General features: G+C 39.3%; 1 protein-coding gene across 1 annotated transcript; it reads left to right on the top strand.

Moving 5' to 3' along the window:
* The first annotated feature begins 3,938 nt into the window (after window positions 1-3,938).
* Window positions 3,939-15,726, top strand: LOC124116670. Its single transcript, XM_048383014.1, has 7 exons — window positions 3,939-3,971; window positions 5,134-5,225; window positions 5,566-5,779; window positions 7,774-7,801; window positions 8,952-9,152; window positions 14,411-14,529; window positions 15,303-15,726. Exons 3-7 carry the CDS (start codon window positions 5,576-5,578, stop codon window positions 15,429-15,431), a joined length of 681 nt encoding a protein of 226 aa, XP_048238971.1. The 5' UTR covers window positions 3,939-3,971; window positions 5,134-5,225; window positions 5,566-5,575; the 3' UTR covers window positions 15,432-15,726.
* The last annotated feature ends 816 nt before the right edge of the window (window positions 15,727-16,542 follow it).

Genomic DNA, 16,542 nt, shown 5'->3' with positions numbered 1-16,542 from the left:
GGCAACCCAAGCAAAGCAAAGGAAACACACACCTACGAGGATATCAAAATCCACATCGGTAGACCCTCCTTAACCACAGCAGCAACAACCTAGTACACAAACAGTGTACGCACATACAAATCAAAGTATTACCAGTAGGAGTGTCACACTGACTGGCGATACTGAGAGAAGTTAACAGATAGGGTATCACATAGCCTGCTATTACTCTAGCTAAGCATACTCAATGCAATAACAACCAGCAAAAAGCATTTGGACCCCAGACTCCCTGCCAATATATAAACTAATGTCCAAAAGAAACGATACCACACATTTTTCTAAATATTTTGATTATGAAGAGTTAATTTTCACCTGAAAAGGTACTTTTGCGCATCCTACGTTCCAAAGCAAACGTATTCGGTCGATAAAACCGGGAACATTTGATCAATTGAGAAAAAAGCGTGCCATTTTCCCAAATGACGTTCCGTCCCGTAACACGAAATACACGTGCATATCTTCTGTATAAAACTGCAGACCCGACACGTTGGGATCACAGCAACAAAAAGCACACAAAGAAATGCCACGTTTGACAGCGATTGAGAGAGAGAATGCTCCAACAGGGAGCTACGCAGAAGGTTAGGATGCGCGCGCATAACCGTCACCAGGTTAATGCAGCGGTTGCGTCAACAGGTCGGACAGCAGACAGGCCGAGAACCGGGAGACCACGGGTGACCACGCCTATTGAAGACCGCCACATCCGGGTACTTAACCTTCGGAACCGCTTCGTAACGGCGACGTTAACGGCACGGTAGGCACTCGGACACGTGATAAGTCGACAAACCGTGTACAGGAGACTGCGGGCACATGGTATCCGAGCACGTCGCCCCTACCGCGGAGCGTTCCTGACACCTCAACACCGACTAAACAGACGGATATGGGCCAGGCGACTTCGACGGTGGCAACGGTAGAACGTGTTATGTTTTCTGACGAATGCAGATTTTGCATCTTCAGGAACGACGGCCGGCAGCGTGTGTACCGAAGAGTAGGTGAACGTTTGGCACCGAACTGCATCCATCAAGTCAGGCCATATGGAGGCGGAGGTTTAATAGTTTGGGGTGGAATCTGCGGTGACGTCAAAACGAGACTCGTCGTTATTCGAGGAAACCTAAATGCGCAGCGTTATCTTGATGACATCTTACAACCAGTTGTGGTGCCATTCATCCAACAACAGCCTAATGGTATCATTTTCCAGCACGATAATGCGAGACCTCACACGGCAAGGCTGACCCAGAACTTCCTAGCAAACGCCAACATTCACGTTTTACCATGGCCGGCATGTTCACCGGACATGAACACATGTGGGACATTCTCGGCCGCAAAGTCAGGAATCGCCCTGTGCCTCCAGTTAACCTACAGGAATTGGAACAATGCCTCCTTCATGAATGGCAACGCATCCCCCCCCCCACCCCCCCACCCCCCCCCCACCCCAAACGTCATCAGACGTCTGACGTCATCAGCCCGTAGACGTTTTCTAGATTGTATTGACGCTCACGGTGGACATACCCGGTACTAACGTGAATTTGAGACGTGTGTTGTGACATTTTCCACACTTGACTCACAATACTGTGTGCCTCATTACCGGCAACACGGACGTAAGCTGTAAGTTCTCCTGTTAGAAAACTTGTACTGATATACTATGTTTACGCCAATAATCATACAGTGGCAGCAGACTTCAACGGTATGAAAATCAGTAAACGGTTTGGGGCTCGGCGACAAATTCGATCTCACATTGTTGACATCTGTCGTAACTGGAACGCTAAACTAACGCTCAACAGCTAAAAATAGCTATAAACAAAGACCCAGAATGTAGCTATATAACAACGTAACTAATACTATGAACTTTAGAAAACCCACTAGATTATTCTCCTATTGATTGACGATATCACATAGACTCGGCGGGAAGAGACGACTTGGGTATCATCGAAAACTGGGACCGGAGATTACATCCGGAAGATGAAACAGTTACAATCGAGCAGAAACGGAAAATGAATAGTTATAAATGCTCTGAAAGGGCTCGGACAATTCGGATAATTATGAACTTATTGTCACTAATGAAACATTCGACGTAATTTGGAAAGCTACCAATTTTCCAAGCTTTTCTGAGGCCTTGAATGTTGTAGTCGTGATCAAACAACGTCTGTGCAAGAGCTGTAAGACGCTTTTTGACATTTTGGTAGAAAGGGCATGCTCGATTGTACGTCAAAAGTTGTGAAATATAAACACCAAGGGATGGGGCTGCAGGACTATTGCTCAACATACACTTAAAGTTGACTATTGGAAAGTCATCTATCTTGTCATACAGTCTTTTGAGGAGTGTTTTGTCACTCTGAATCTTTATGCATTGTTGTAAATATGAAACAGTGTGACTGGTCTCCTACATCTCTAGCTCAGGTTGGTAAATCAGTGGAAGGCAGTTGGCTATGTGATGGTTTTTGAACGATATCATCGATATACCTGAAGCTTATCTTCTTGGCAATATTACCTTCTTTTGACTTTGCTAATCCCAGCACAAATGCCGATTCGTACGCATTAAGACACAGATCAACAATTCAAATAATTTCTTTAGAATATTACCAAACCAAATGTCACAGACATTTACTTTGAACGTTATGATCATATTTCAGTTATTTCTCTCTCTGAATTTAGAAGCAACTCAAATCAAAGGGGAACCACTCTTATGATCAAAGTTTACAGAGGAATATTGCATGCAGTTCATTGCCATACACTAAATATTTTGTGGCTGCTCAAAGTCAATAATACACTATCTACAATGGCTAGTGAATTGATTACAAAAGTCATATGCAAACATTGTAATATCTTTTAGAATCAAAGGACGTGGACAAATGCAGCTTTGGAAATGAATGTTTCATTAAAGTATAACAAGACAGGGTCCGGTGTAGCACACCTTGAATTGTTTAATGCTTTAATTTACAAATGTGAGGGGCATCCGAAATCTAGTCATGCATTGTTGCTAATCTGATATGAACACGGTACAGCTGTCCCAAGCTATATGTATAGCATGATAGACTATCAAATGATTGCCACAGATTGTGTGGAAATAAATATTTATGTTCAAGTGAATATATTTACTTGTCAATTCTATTGTATGGCTGTCATTTTGCAGGTTTGAGAAGGTTATGAAATGCTACAAATCCTCTCAAGTAAACTTACCTTTAGAAGTACTCTTTGTGCTAAAAGTTGTTTATGGATATGGCTTGAAACAATTGTAAGATTAAAAGTAAGTTTTGGTATTTCTTAGCATTTACTCGGACTTCAGACATCTAAAGCACTCTAGAGAAAACTTACTGTTACGTCCTTGATATATGGGTATTCACTGTTTGAATGTTTGGACAAGATCATCGACTTACATGCATCATGTACTAACTTTTGCAAAACACACACAAAGCCATTATGTTGGGTAATAATTTAAATAGAAACCTTGAAATTATCATATTGCTTTAGCTGCAATATTGAATTCTTTATCAACATGCAATATATTCATAACATTACATAACACATAAATTAACTGTCCTTAACGTTGAATAAGCTATGCATACGGTTGAAGATATTCATGGAGTTGGGTCTAAATAATGAATAATAAAGTGTATGTGCCTAATTGGCGTGAACAGCTGCACAACACCAATGTTGACATGGCAATCTTCTATGCAAGCTTATATATTACGTACACTACACATGTATGAAATCGCTTCAACACGATCTAGGTTTCAATGAAACAGTTGCGATGTTATGTACACTTTATATGCAATTCTGTCGATAATCAGAGTATGTTTTTAAGTAAATTATACATCTGTTGATTGATCTCGATCATATTTCAGGTCTACATATAGACATACATATGTACATATATAAGCATGTCAACTTCTATCTCTATATATCTGCAACAGACATCATTCGACACGGCCACCAGGGATGAGGTTAGTTGCATTATTGTTTATCACATTTCTCTTCTTATACCCAATCTTAATCTATTAACCCTTCAATGTTCTCAGACATATTTTCGATTTCGTTTGATTATATGACATTTCTTATTTAAAGTATTGTAAATGTGACTTCGTCGAGGTTTCCGCCAAATCTGGGCTTAGGGAGTACTTTATCTGCCCTATTTGAGTTTGATTTTTGCACACATTCATCTCGACCATAGGATTGGTGATTGACAACAATTAATATTCATTCGCGGTAACGTTGTAAACATAGAGACGTGTTATTATTTGATAGGAAGGTATTGTTCATATGACACAGTTATAGTTGATGTTTGACAAGAATTGAAAATAATAGAATAAGGAAATAGCAATTGTCGTTGCGTTTGAACCAATTTTAGTAACACGTATATATAGTGTAGTACTCATTATCGGACATTGGTAGCTTGTTCCAATCCTATGCAAGATGTAATGCTTTTCTAGGAATCACACAAATAGGATACTGCAGCGACGGCGTCAAAGGTAGTAAATTAGGATGTGTAAATGTAAATGGCTTCTTCCGATGAAAGGGGCCATACCATGTTGCAAGTACCGCTAACGAAGCATGGATGTATTGGGAGTGTGTGTGTTTTCTGTTCATCAACAATGTTGGGATTTCTTTGACAGAATGTCATGGGCATTTGTCATCAAAATTGATGACCATAGATACAACTCTGTCTTCAAAAGTTCATGGCAGTTTGTCAAAAATGTTTACTGAGAAAACAATATGTGCATGGACTTCTTCCTAGCTAACATCTACGTGAAACTTTGGGTCGGACAATCATCACGAAGTAGGCATCCCCTTGCTAATCTGATTATTTATGCATATGTTTGTTTATTTATCAAAACACGCGAATGTAGCCACGTAGATGAACTTAAGCTTCAATTATATCGATGGCCTAATGGCGTTCAATTATATTCAAATAGTCAAGACCTTACCACTGATTTACCCATCAGAACTAGAAACATACTTCGATCTGCGCATAAAGATTTAGAGTGACAACAAACAAGCCACAAGTGAGGAGCTACGACTTTAACTTTCCAGCAGTAAACGTCCCATGTATGTGAGCAATATTCCTCATGCAACTCCCTGTTTTACTAGTTCCCTTGCTGTTTTCAGCTGACAAATAGACTTGCATTTGCATGTGTTTGTGACGATGGGCAGGATACCCTCGCCTATTCACGAACAACTGCTGTCATCACTATTTGTGAGTGAGTTATAGGTGCATGATCATGTTACAGTCAGAATCGTACATTGGACTGCTATTAACAGAGATTTCAAAAGATAACAGAAAAGGCGTTTTTGTTATTATTCAATTTCAGCTGAAAAAAGTTTACTTACATTGATAAGTATATATTCAATATCAGTTACGTGGTCTTTATTCTTTTCATAACACATAGCAAGAATGAATTCTCTAACCAGACTCTAACCATTTCAACGTTTATACACCAGATCCTCGTGCTCTAACCTATTCATAAATCATCTTGTTATGACCAGAGCTTGCCTGCTTACCTCAATTATTCCAATATTATTCTATTCTTGTGATTAAAGACTCACAACAATGCTGCTGTTGGTTGCTGGTCTGATCACCTTCTCGTGTCTCCGCCTGTCTGTCCTCGGTGCGGATGATGACAGAGACGCCCTTCTCTACAAAGTGGACATATTCTTGCCCCCAAAGGAGGGGAGGGATGAGAAGGCGGACATACGCAAGATTCAGGAGACTTTGAATAGTATTACGGACATCAGGGTTCTTTTTGCATTTAAGGTTTGAGCAATTGTAGAAACAAATTAGTGGAAAATGAAAAGCATATCATCAATAACGTAGTGCACTATAAATACATTTCAATTATTTTGCAATACATAGCCAAGGCCAATTCGCTGCCATATTCGTTTTAATTGTGGCATTACCATTTACACTCTTCAAAGAAAGGACCCCCCAGGACGATTTTTAGTAAATTTATTGTACTTAATAAAGTCGATATATTTAATTAAATATCATGGATACAAATATGAAATTTTGGAGCTCGTTAGTCAAATATTGTCGTTCTACAAAGGCATTGAAAACTGTTCATTGTCATGTCACATAAGGCCACAAGGTTGTGCTGAACTCAGTATCTCGTGTGACCGCCCAAGGCAGCAATCATGGCTCTGCATATTCTCGACACTGACTGGATAAGTGTACAAATTCTGTCCTGCGGAATTCTGCACCATTCTGCTTGTAACGCGTTGGCCAGTTGTGGGAGTGTCTGTGGCGTGTACTGACGTTGACGTACACGTCGATCGAGTTCATCCCAGAGGTTGAGATCTGGAGATCTCTACGGCCAGGGCAAATCGTTGGTGTTGGCATTATGAAGGTAGTCTACCATGTCACGGGCTGTGTGCGATAGAGCGTTGTCATGTTGAAACAGCGCCCTCTGGTGGTCAATGATTGGAAGAAGGTGAGGTTGAAGAATTCATTTAGTGATTTGCTGTCCACAACCAAGTCATATCTCATGGTGTAGGATATGGCCTCCGACACCATCACACTACCGCCACCAAATTTGTCAAATTTACGTACACAATGTGGGGCCAAACGCTCATTTCGACGACGATAAACACGTTGTCTTCCATCTCGCCGGTGAAGAAGAAATCGTGATTCATCACTAAACCACACTCTTCTCCAGTTTCTCAAATTCCAAGGCTGTAAGGTATGGAACCAACGCAAGCGTTGCTGCCGATGGATCTGTTGCACAACAGGGACGATAGCTGGTCTTCTGGATTGGATTCCAGGCTCGCGAAGATGGTTCCTGACAGTCTGGTCCAATATCCTCCTCAAACCAGGGATGCGTCCTGCAGTCTCCGTAGCTGTGGCATTGCGATGACGTAGGTGGAACAGTCGAATGTAGCGATCCTGTGCAGGGGTGGTAACAATTGGTTGGCCAGTTCTCGAACGGTCTCCAGTGGAATTGAACTGTGTGTATCGGTCACAAAGGCGGCACATGGTGCTGAGGTGGACGTTGAAGTGGCATGCAACAGAAGTCTGTGATTCCCCTCTTTGGATACGCCCTTTGGCGAAGTTCCGACTGGCAGCGCTGATTCTTGGCACTTTCGAAAATGTTGACAATTGAATGACGATTATTGGCTTATGCTTGCTTTTTTATAGCCACTACCACGAGTAGCGAATGCCATACGTTGCACGTGCATTTTGCTTTACTGTTTTCCTCCTTGACATTTTTGAACAAGTGTGAAAAGACATAGCAAATCGACAATGGCTGCGTTTTGACGCACCGTTTGTCGAATATCAGGCCACCAACATTTTCCAATTATATAAATCCAATTTATATTCCAGAATTTTGTGTGGTCAGGTTCAATTAACTACATACCACCTGTGCGTTTCCTTTTTTGAAGAGTGTATATTGCTCTAATGAGGAATCTTCCACAGAATAAGGCTCACAAATGAGTGCATTCTGCTTGGATGACTATTCATATCAGGGTGTCTTTTGAATTTGACTCGACACGAAGCCTTACAGGGAATTAATAAGGGCATTTATAATTGCAGTACAGACATTATATAGGAAAAATGCATAACAATTACTACATACGTATTGCATATGCCTACGGATGAAGGAATGACTAGGTAACTGTTGTGGGGGTTTTGAGAAAAAAATACATCTTTGAAACTGGATAATGAAATGGTTCTTCGCAAATGCATATCATTAAGCAATGTAAGTATTAGTTCTTCAAAAACGTTTCTCAATTGATTGTTTTTGGTTTGAACAGGAGCTCGGGAATCCTAGGATTATTCTTGGTAAGTCTACTACATCCTTTGCTTTATTTGTCAGTATGTATTTATCCAAAGATATGTACTCATCTTCTGTGTGATATTATGCCAGTTGGTAGTGCCAAATGGTGAAATTGAAAACGAAGAGGGAATGAATCATAAATGAAATTATATTATTTTGTTCTTAAAGAAAAAGAGCTGCAGTGTTTAGTTGATTTACAAGTAGGTTTGGTTTTTTGTCAGTTTTGACAATATACAAAATATGCACATTGTCATCATATGAAGGGTTGAGATCCACAACATCCTGATTTGTCTTTTCATATATTATACCATACAGGTCCATTATTCATCCTGCATGCAGGTGTTTGAAGTGAAAGTAGAATTTCTGTTTCTGTAAACAAAGGAAGCAAAGGACGTCTATTTCTAAACTTTACACATTTGGTAAATAAGTTACTTCCGAACGAAAATATCACATTTCAAAACATTGGAAAGAAATGCCCCTGGACAGAAATATTAAATACAATTTTGGAAATGTCTGAAGTGTTGTTGAACATTATGAAGAGTATTTCTTGTAAATATAGCATAAATAATTTTGCAGCCCATTACTTTCCTGTCGTCCATTCAAATATTTTGTTTTTCCTTTTATGCCTTTCTCTTGCATTGACGTTTTATGTTAAGTGTTAGAAAATTTGGAAATATAGATAGTCTCAAGCTATGGGCCTCCCGGACGTCATAAGGCACACTCTGTTTGTTACTACTTCATCAATCGATATCCTTTTTTAAATAGCGTTGTGACATCATTATTGATTGTTACGTCCTAGCCAATGTCCATTGTGACGTTATGGCAACTTCTGTTGCTATACAAACAGTTCTTCACATCCTGGGGCAAGGGGAGTGCTATATCTATTTGAATATCCCTATGGGAATGAACACAAAAGACGATTGAGGAATTAAAGAAAGATCGATCGTTCCACTCATGTAAATTTTGAAAAGGTCAGTCGCACAATTGCAAGCTTTTTCTTCCATTGGTATTGTTGGAGAATAGACAAGCTTCGTATGTTACATCAACATGTCCCAGCGAGTAAGTCCTAGAAACCCTTTCTAGACCAATTATGTTGTTCACATATATTAAGCAGGACAAGTTCTTAAAGATGTTTGTTTCTTGCACATGTGTCAGTTCTTGACGTCGAGAAAAAAAACAGTTGGCACCAGTTGACGGGCTTTCTATCACGCAAGGGATATGAATTCAGCGTCACAGCTCTCTACTCCTGCGAAGGCTTCGCCCAGGACCTCGGAGTCAACTTGACGAGGGATATGTTTGCGACATCTTTCGGGGACGATGATCTAATCATGGACAGGAAGATATTTCCTGAGAAAGGTAAACACATCGGTATTTGTTTTTCAAACTCCATAAACAATCAATAAACAGGCAATCTCGTCGACAGAATCGCTATAACTTGATTCTCTGGTCCAAACTGGATTATATACAGGCCGCCGTCGTATGATGCTAGTATTGCTGGGTCGGCGTAAGGCAACACAATACACTTACTATGCAAATTGCCTGAGGGGCGGGTATACAGGTCGAGCAGGTCATGCTTACTCTGTTAAACGCACGCTAAGAGAAACTTATAGAGTAAAGTTCAACCGTATCTGAGGTAATTCCCGTGCTCTTCATAGTAATGTTGGTAGTCTTTGACTTTGGAGGTAACATTACAAATCACATACTTGGAAATTGAATATTTAAAAGATCATTCATATAATTTTTGGGGAGTGACGATGTTACAAATTCGTTATTTACCCATTAGGCCTTGTTACATTGTGTTATTGACTTTAAATGAACCTAAAGCTCTGGAGAAAATATTAGTGTATACTAAAGGACTACTAAGAGAACACATTTGTACTGATCAAGAAAGTGATTTTATTCCAATTAAGCTAAAGAATCATTCATAATTTAGTCCTAATTTTGTGATTGCGAATTTTCAACTCCGTGACATATCTGAGAAAATAGCTTGGATACATGATTATGTATTTATTTGTTTATGAAAATGTAATGATTATCTAATGTATGTATTCATGTTCAATCATTATGTTGCAATTGTAAGGAATTTCTTTTGATTTTATTTTCAAATATAACCCAATGTCATCACCACTGTCAATATGTTATATATGTATATATTTATATATCATATTTAGGAGTATTCGTCTGCAATACTAAAAAAGTAAACACCACTGTTACTTTAGAGGGCACTGGGTCAAAAATATATTTATTGCGCTTTCAAATTTCCCCAACACTGATGATTAATTCTCTGAAATACAAGTGACAAAACACTTTCCATATTCATAAGAAATATCTTTCCTAAGCAGAGTCGAACTTTAAAAATGGAGATTAGTGAAAATGGTGAAATAAGGGTAAGGTAAGGGCGGCAGGTTACTTTGGCCGAGTGACTAGTGCCCTGAAGCAACAACGAAACTAGGTATAATTACCTATCATAAAGCACCAATCAAGCAGATTATACCATCCATACATGCAACTGTTATTGACCAAAACAACTGTAACAACACAACAATGTATTTACTTACATCATGTACATAGCAAACATGATACCTGAAAATATTGAAAAAGACTATAACTGATGAATATTATTTCAGTTATTATGCTAACCATCAGAAAGTAAAACAAAAACAACAGTTTGGTGGAAATAAGTGGGCGCAGTTTATTTCAAATTGGACAGCCTAGGGACACAAAACCTTTATTGGGTGCCTACCCGAAGGTACCTTGGCAACCCAAGCAAAGCAAAGGAAACACACACCTACGAGGATATCAAAATCCACATCGGTAGACCCTCCTTAACAACAGCAGCAACAACCTAGTACACAAACAGTGTACGCACATACAAATCAAAGTATTACCAGTAGGAGTGTCACACTGACTGGCGATACTGAGAGAAGTTGACAGATAGGGTATCACATAGCCTGCTATTACTCTAGCTAAGCACACTCAATGCAATAACAACCAGCAAAAAGCATTTGGACCCCAGACTCCCTGCCAATATATACAATAAACTGCACCAATGATGATGCCATAAAAGAAACAAATACATATCTGTATAAAGCATTACCAACACTGGTTAAGCCGCTGACCTGAAATGTCCATCCAAGTATCTGGTTGCCACAACTGATAGAGAGTCCAAGTGAGTTTTGCAGCAACAGTCACAATTTCTTTGCACATGCCTCTGCCCACATACCACTATACCTTATACATCGCTCAGAGAGACCTGGTACTGATTCACACGTGTTAGCAACAGTGATGGTCATCAGGGCAGCGCTGAAACATAAAGAAAATACAGAGAGCAATCCTGCTAGACAAGACATGATAATCATCAACTAATACAAGGGTGGTAATTTAATTGCACTAAGCGTTGTGACAACATCGGCAAGAAGAGATAAAAACGCGACTTGAATCTATTTATAAAGTCAATGTCAAGCTCCTCACAGCGATATCCCGTTCGCGGAGCTCTCTATACTATCGCTGCCACCAGTCAAAATTCCCCACGGTAATAGATGACCACAACCATGCTTGGAGTTGAACTTGCAGCCGATTGACCGTTATGTTTACAAACAAGTGACGACTGTCTTGACGACGAATACACTTACCCTGTTAAATTACTTTCTTTGTTTGTCAATTTGAATTTCTATTTCATTAAAACTCTCATGTATTTGATAAAGTAGGATTGTAAGGGAGACGTTGGTTGATTTTCCGATAGTCTGTAAAGTAAATTCATCTGCAACACATGGTCAGTCGTAAACCTTTTCAAAATGAACTATGATGGGATTCCCAAACACATAAAGAAAAGTATGAACGTAACTACATTTGGGATTAGAGGGCAAATTTCAAGATTCTTGTAATGGCCGCGCCCACACTGGTGGCAGCGATGTTACCGAGAGTGTGACGAATGTGTCACGCGCTTGGAAGGAGCTGGAGTCAATGTTACGAAAGGGGGGTAACTCTCAGGGCCCATCAATATTCCATGCCGCTAATAAATGAATTTATCCTGGTATTAGATATCTTTAATTTTGCGGATAAAAAAAATATTTAATTATTTCACAAAATAACTGTAACAATTCACACAAGGTATTTCTCTACACCACAAACACGATAAATGGCGATTACCGTTACATACAGGTTAATTTGGCTCGCATCATATTAAAACAGAGCAGATAACACCATAACCCTTGTTACTCCTGATCCTTGACCTATGACTTTAGATACCACTGTGCACTACAAGGAAATTTACGCCTATATCCCCATGATATACGATGTAGAATGATCAAAACTAGAGATAAACTGAAATGATAGTACGCTACAAGATACTCCAAATACACATACTGTCACAAAATGCCAGATTAATTAACTTTAATCTCTAGCATCACTTGGCTGTCGAGGTCACAGTCACTCTCTATACAATACTGTGTGCCTCATTGCCGGCAACACGGACGTAAGCTGTAAGTTCTCCTGTTAGAAAACTTGTACTGACATACTATGTTTACGCCAATAATCATACAGTGGCAGCAGACTTCAACGGTATGAAAATCAGTAAACGGTTTGGGGCTCTGCGACAAATTCGATCTCACATTGTTGACATCTGTCGTAACTGGAACGCTAAACTAACGCTCAACAGCTAAAAATAGCTATAAACAAAGACCCAGAATGTAGCTATATAACAACGTAACTAATACTATGAACTTTAGAAAACCCACTAGATTATTCTCCTATTGATTGACGATATCACGTAGACTCGGCGGGAAGAGACGCCTTGGGTATCATCGAAAACTGGGACCGGAGACTACATCCGGAACATGAAACAGTTACAATCGAGCAGAAACGGAAAATGAATAGTTATAAATGCTCTGAAAGGGCTTGGACAATTCGGATAACTATGGAACATATTTATACAAAAAACCGGCACAAAACCGTCACAAAAACACACGCAAAGGCAAGTTAATTCCTTACTTGCAAAAACACAGGAATATAATTCACGGAAACATATGGTACACGTCAAAATTTGGACTTTGAGGACTTTTTGTCACGGATGAAACATTAGATGTAATTTGGAAAGCTACCAATTTTCCAAGCTTTTCTGAGGCCTTGAATGTTGTAGTCGTGATCAAACAACGTCTGTGCAAGAGCTGTAAGACGCTTTTTGACATTTTGGTAGAAAGAGCATGCTCGATTGTACGTCAATAGTTGTGAAATATAAACACCAAGGGATGGAGCTGCCGGACTATTGCTCAACATTCAATTAAAGTTGACTATTGGAAAGTCATCTATCTTATCATACAGTCTTTTGAGGAGTGTTTTGTCACTCTGAATCTTTATGCATTGTTGTAAATATGAAACAGTGTGACTGGTCTCCTATATCTCTAGCTCAGGTTGGTAAATGATCGGAAGGCAATTGGCTATGTGATGGTTTTTGAACGATATCATCTATATACCTGAAGCTTATCTTCTTGGCAATATTACCTTCTTTTGACTTTGCTAATCCCAGCACAAATGCCGTTTCGTACGCATTAAGACACAGATCAACAATTCAAATAATTTCTTTAGAATATTACCAAACCAAATGTCACAGACATTTACTTTGAACGTTATGATCATATTTCAGTTATTTTTCTCTCTGAATTTAGAAGCAACTCAAATCAAAGGGGAAACACTCTTATGATCAAAGTTTACAGAGGAATGTTGCTTGCAGTTCATTGCCATACACTAAATATTTTGTGGCTGCTCAAAGTCAATAACACACTATCTACAATGGCTAGTGAATTGATTACAAAAGTCATATGCAAACATTGTAATATGTTTTAGAATCAAAGGACGTGGACAAATGCAGCTTTGGACATGACTGTTTCATTAAAACATAACAGGACAGGGTCCGGTGTAGCACACCTTGAATTGTTTAATGCTTTAATTTACAAATGTGAGGGGCATCCGAAATCTAGTCATGCATTGTTGCTAATGTGAATGATATGAACATGGTGCAAACTTTCTGTTTCGTCCTTGATATATGGGTATTCACTGTTTGAGTGTTTGACAAGATCATCGACTTACATGAATCGTGTACTAACTTTTGCAAAACACACACACAGCCATTTTTGAGTAATAATTTGAATAGAAACCTTGAAATTATCATACTGCTTTAGCACATAAATTAACTGTCCTTAACTTTGAATAAGCTATACATACGGTTGAAGATATTCATGGAGTTGGGTCAAAATAATGAATAATAAAGTGTATGTGCCTAATTGGCGTGAACAGCTGCACAACACCAATGTGTGTACACGTTGGAAATAGGTTTCTTTAGGAAAGAAGGGGAAAACAAGTTTGACATACAAATAATTAATTCCTTTAGACCTTTGAAGTCAAAGGTTTAAGCAATTATATATTTGGCACATTATCATTCAAGCTAGTACAAACTTTTACTGATGAGTATTTGTTAGCAGTTCTGTCGCTCATCAGTGCTACATACATATGTTTTCTTGACGTTCTGACATACGATCATGCATACAACTTGTTAGTAAAAGGAATATATCCGAGTTCTCTCATAGGAATGATCTCATCAGCCATCAATTTCATTTCAGACTTGACCACACTTGAGTACAACGAAAAGCTAAAATGGACGTTTGAGAGAAACGCAGAATTCGTCAAAGCTGGCATGCAAGGGACATGTTTCAAAACTCTTGCAGCTTATCCGGTTGAGGTAATCCTTCTCACAACACATTAATTTCCTATTGTCTCTGTGTAAACGGGCACACGGGCTGCCCAATCGTCAAAGGCGCAGCAATTCGCTTTGCAGAGTTGATCGTGGGTTCGAAACCCGGTTCGCCTCGATAATGTGTCTCAATTTGTCGGCACAATATCGTGCTGGTGACTTTCACCCAAGTGGTAAACGTCTTAGACCTGAATCACTTTGTGCCTTCCTCCCACATCAAGTTTACACGCCATGATACAGCTGGAATACGTTTCAAAGTGGTGTTAAACCCAACTCACACAGTGTCTCACTGAGTGTAAACCATTGGATTATATTATTCAAGAATGTCGTATATGTCAGAACTATTTGGTGAATTCTTAAGTTGTGCGATCGGGTAGCCTAGTGGTTAAAGCGTTTGCTCGTTATGCCGAAGGCCCGGGTTCGAGTACCGACATGGGTACAATGTGTGAAGCCCATTTCTGGAGTCCCCCGTCGTGATGTTAATATTGCTAAAAGCGGCGTAAAACCATACTCACTCACTCACAAATTATTAAGTTACTCAAACATCCAACACAGATATGTACTGTTACTATCACCAAACATCTGTTATCAATTACATATGTTGTCTTGGGCGTACCATCTGTTAAGCTACTTACTTAAATGAACACTACGGTTTGTGTTAATATACGAGTGTACATAACAATATATAAACGTTTTGGTGTTTGACGTTATAATAAGATGTTCACTATCTACTGTTTACGATTTTTTTCCAAACATTTCAGCTGGTATATTTCGTCACAGTTAACCCACACACCATCGAAGTGATTGAAGAGGGTTTGCACGGACCTAATCACTTTCAGAATCAAGTTACACGAATCGAAAACCTCGATTCGTACACAGGAGTATGCTGAAAAGACTAGCATGAAGTGTAAACTCGGCGTCAAAGTGATCGAATCTTTATATAATATGGTTGTGAGTACACTTATTAGAACCAGTAAAAGCGTTCCTTGTGAAGATGCGCAAGAACTACAATATGTTTGAATTAATAAAGTTAGGGAGTAAGTGAGTTATATTTTACATTGCATCAGCAATATTTAAGCCATATGGCGATGGGAACTAGGTATTAGATTTAAAATATCTGCCGACAAAGGACAGTAAAATAGTAAGGTATATCAGAATGAATAAAGATATTCATTTCATCTGTAACACTCGTTTCCTTCAAGTATGTGTTGACCTGTGAAGATTCCGGGGTAGAATAGGTCTTCAGCAACCCATGCTTTCCGTAAAAGGTGATTATGCTTGTCCTAAGAGGCGACTAACGGGTGTTTAGGCTCGCTGACTTGGTTGATGCATGCCATCGATCCTAATTGCGTGGATTGATGCTCCTGATGTCAATCACTGGATTGTCTGGTTCAGACTCGATTATTTACAAACAGCCGTCATATAGCTGGAATATTGCTGAGTGCGGCGTTATACAACAAACAAACCAAACAAACCAGCTCATATGGTTTCGCTGTGACAATGATCCTACCAGTTTCAAGTGACCTCCCCAGACTTGACCATCACATGAAACTGTATGTTGGAAACCTAAAAAATACTTGCAGAAAACTATTCCTCGCATTATTGGCTTGCTGGTGTGAAACACGGGTCACTACGTGTCCTGGACGTTATTTCTGTGGACGACCTACGATCCTTCTTCAGCAGCAATCTGGGGAGGATTTTACGAGTGATGATGTCGATAGAACACATCACCAAGAACTGAAGATGCAATACAAAATTCAATGGGAGTGTAAAATACAATAGCAGTGGTAATAGCAATAAGTTCAGGGATAATTTTATTCACCAAGTATGAGCAGTGGTCAAGCTTCCAAAATAGGCTGAAACTAGAAATCCATGGTGAAAATACGATCTTCCCACAACCGCTGGTCTTCATGTAATGTAGAGAGGGGTATGCGTTTGCCATATTATGTAGTGTAAATACATTCTAGAAAGTCCCATACCATGCTGGATTAATCTATAACC

The sequence above is a fragment of the Haliotis rufescens genome, unplaced genomic scaffold (assembly GCF_023055435.1).
Source record: "Haliotis rufescens isolate VD_foot unplaced genomic scaffold, xgHalRufe1.0.p SCAF_43, whole genome shotgun sequence".
Taxonomy (NCBI): domain Eukaryota; kingdom Metazoa; phylum Mollusca; class Gastropoda; order Lepetellida; family Haliotidae; genus Haliotis; species Haliotis rufescens.
The sequence above is the reverse complement of the archived record's forward strand: the minus strand, read 5'-3'. Positions and strand labels throughout refer to the sequence as shown.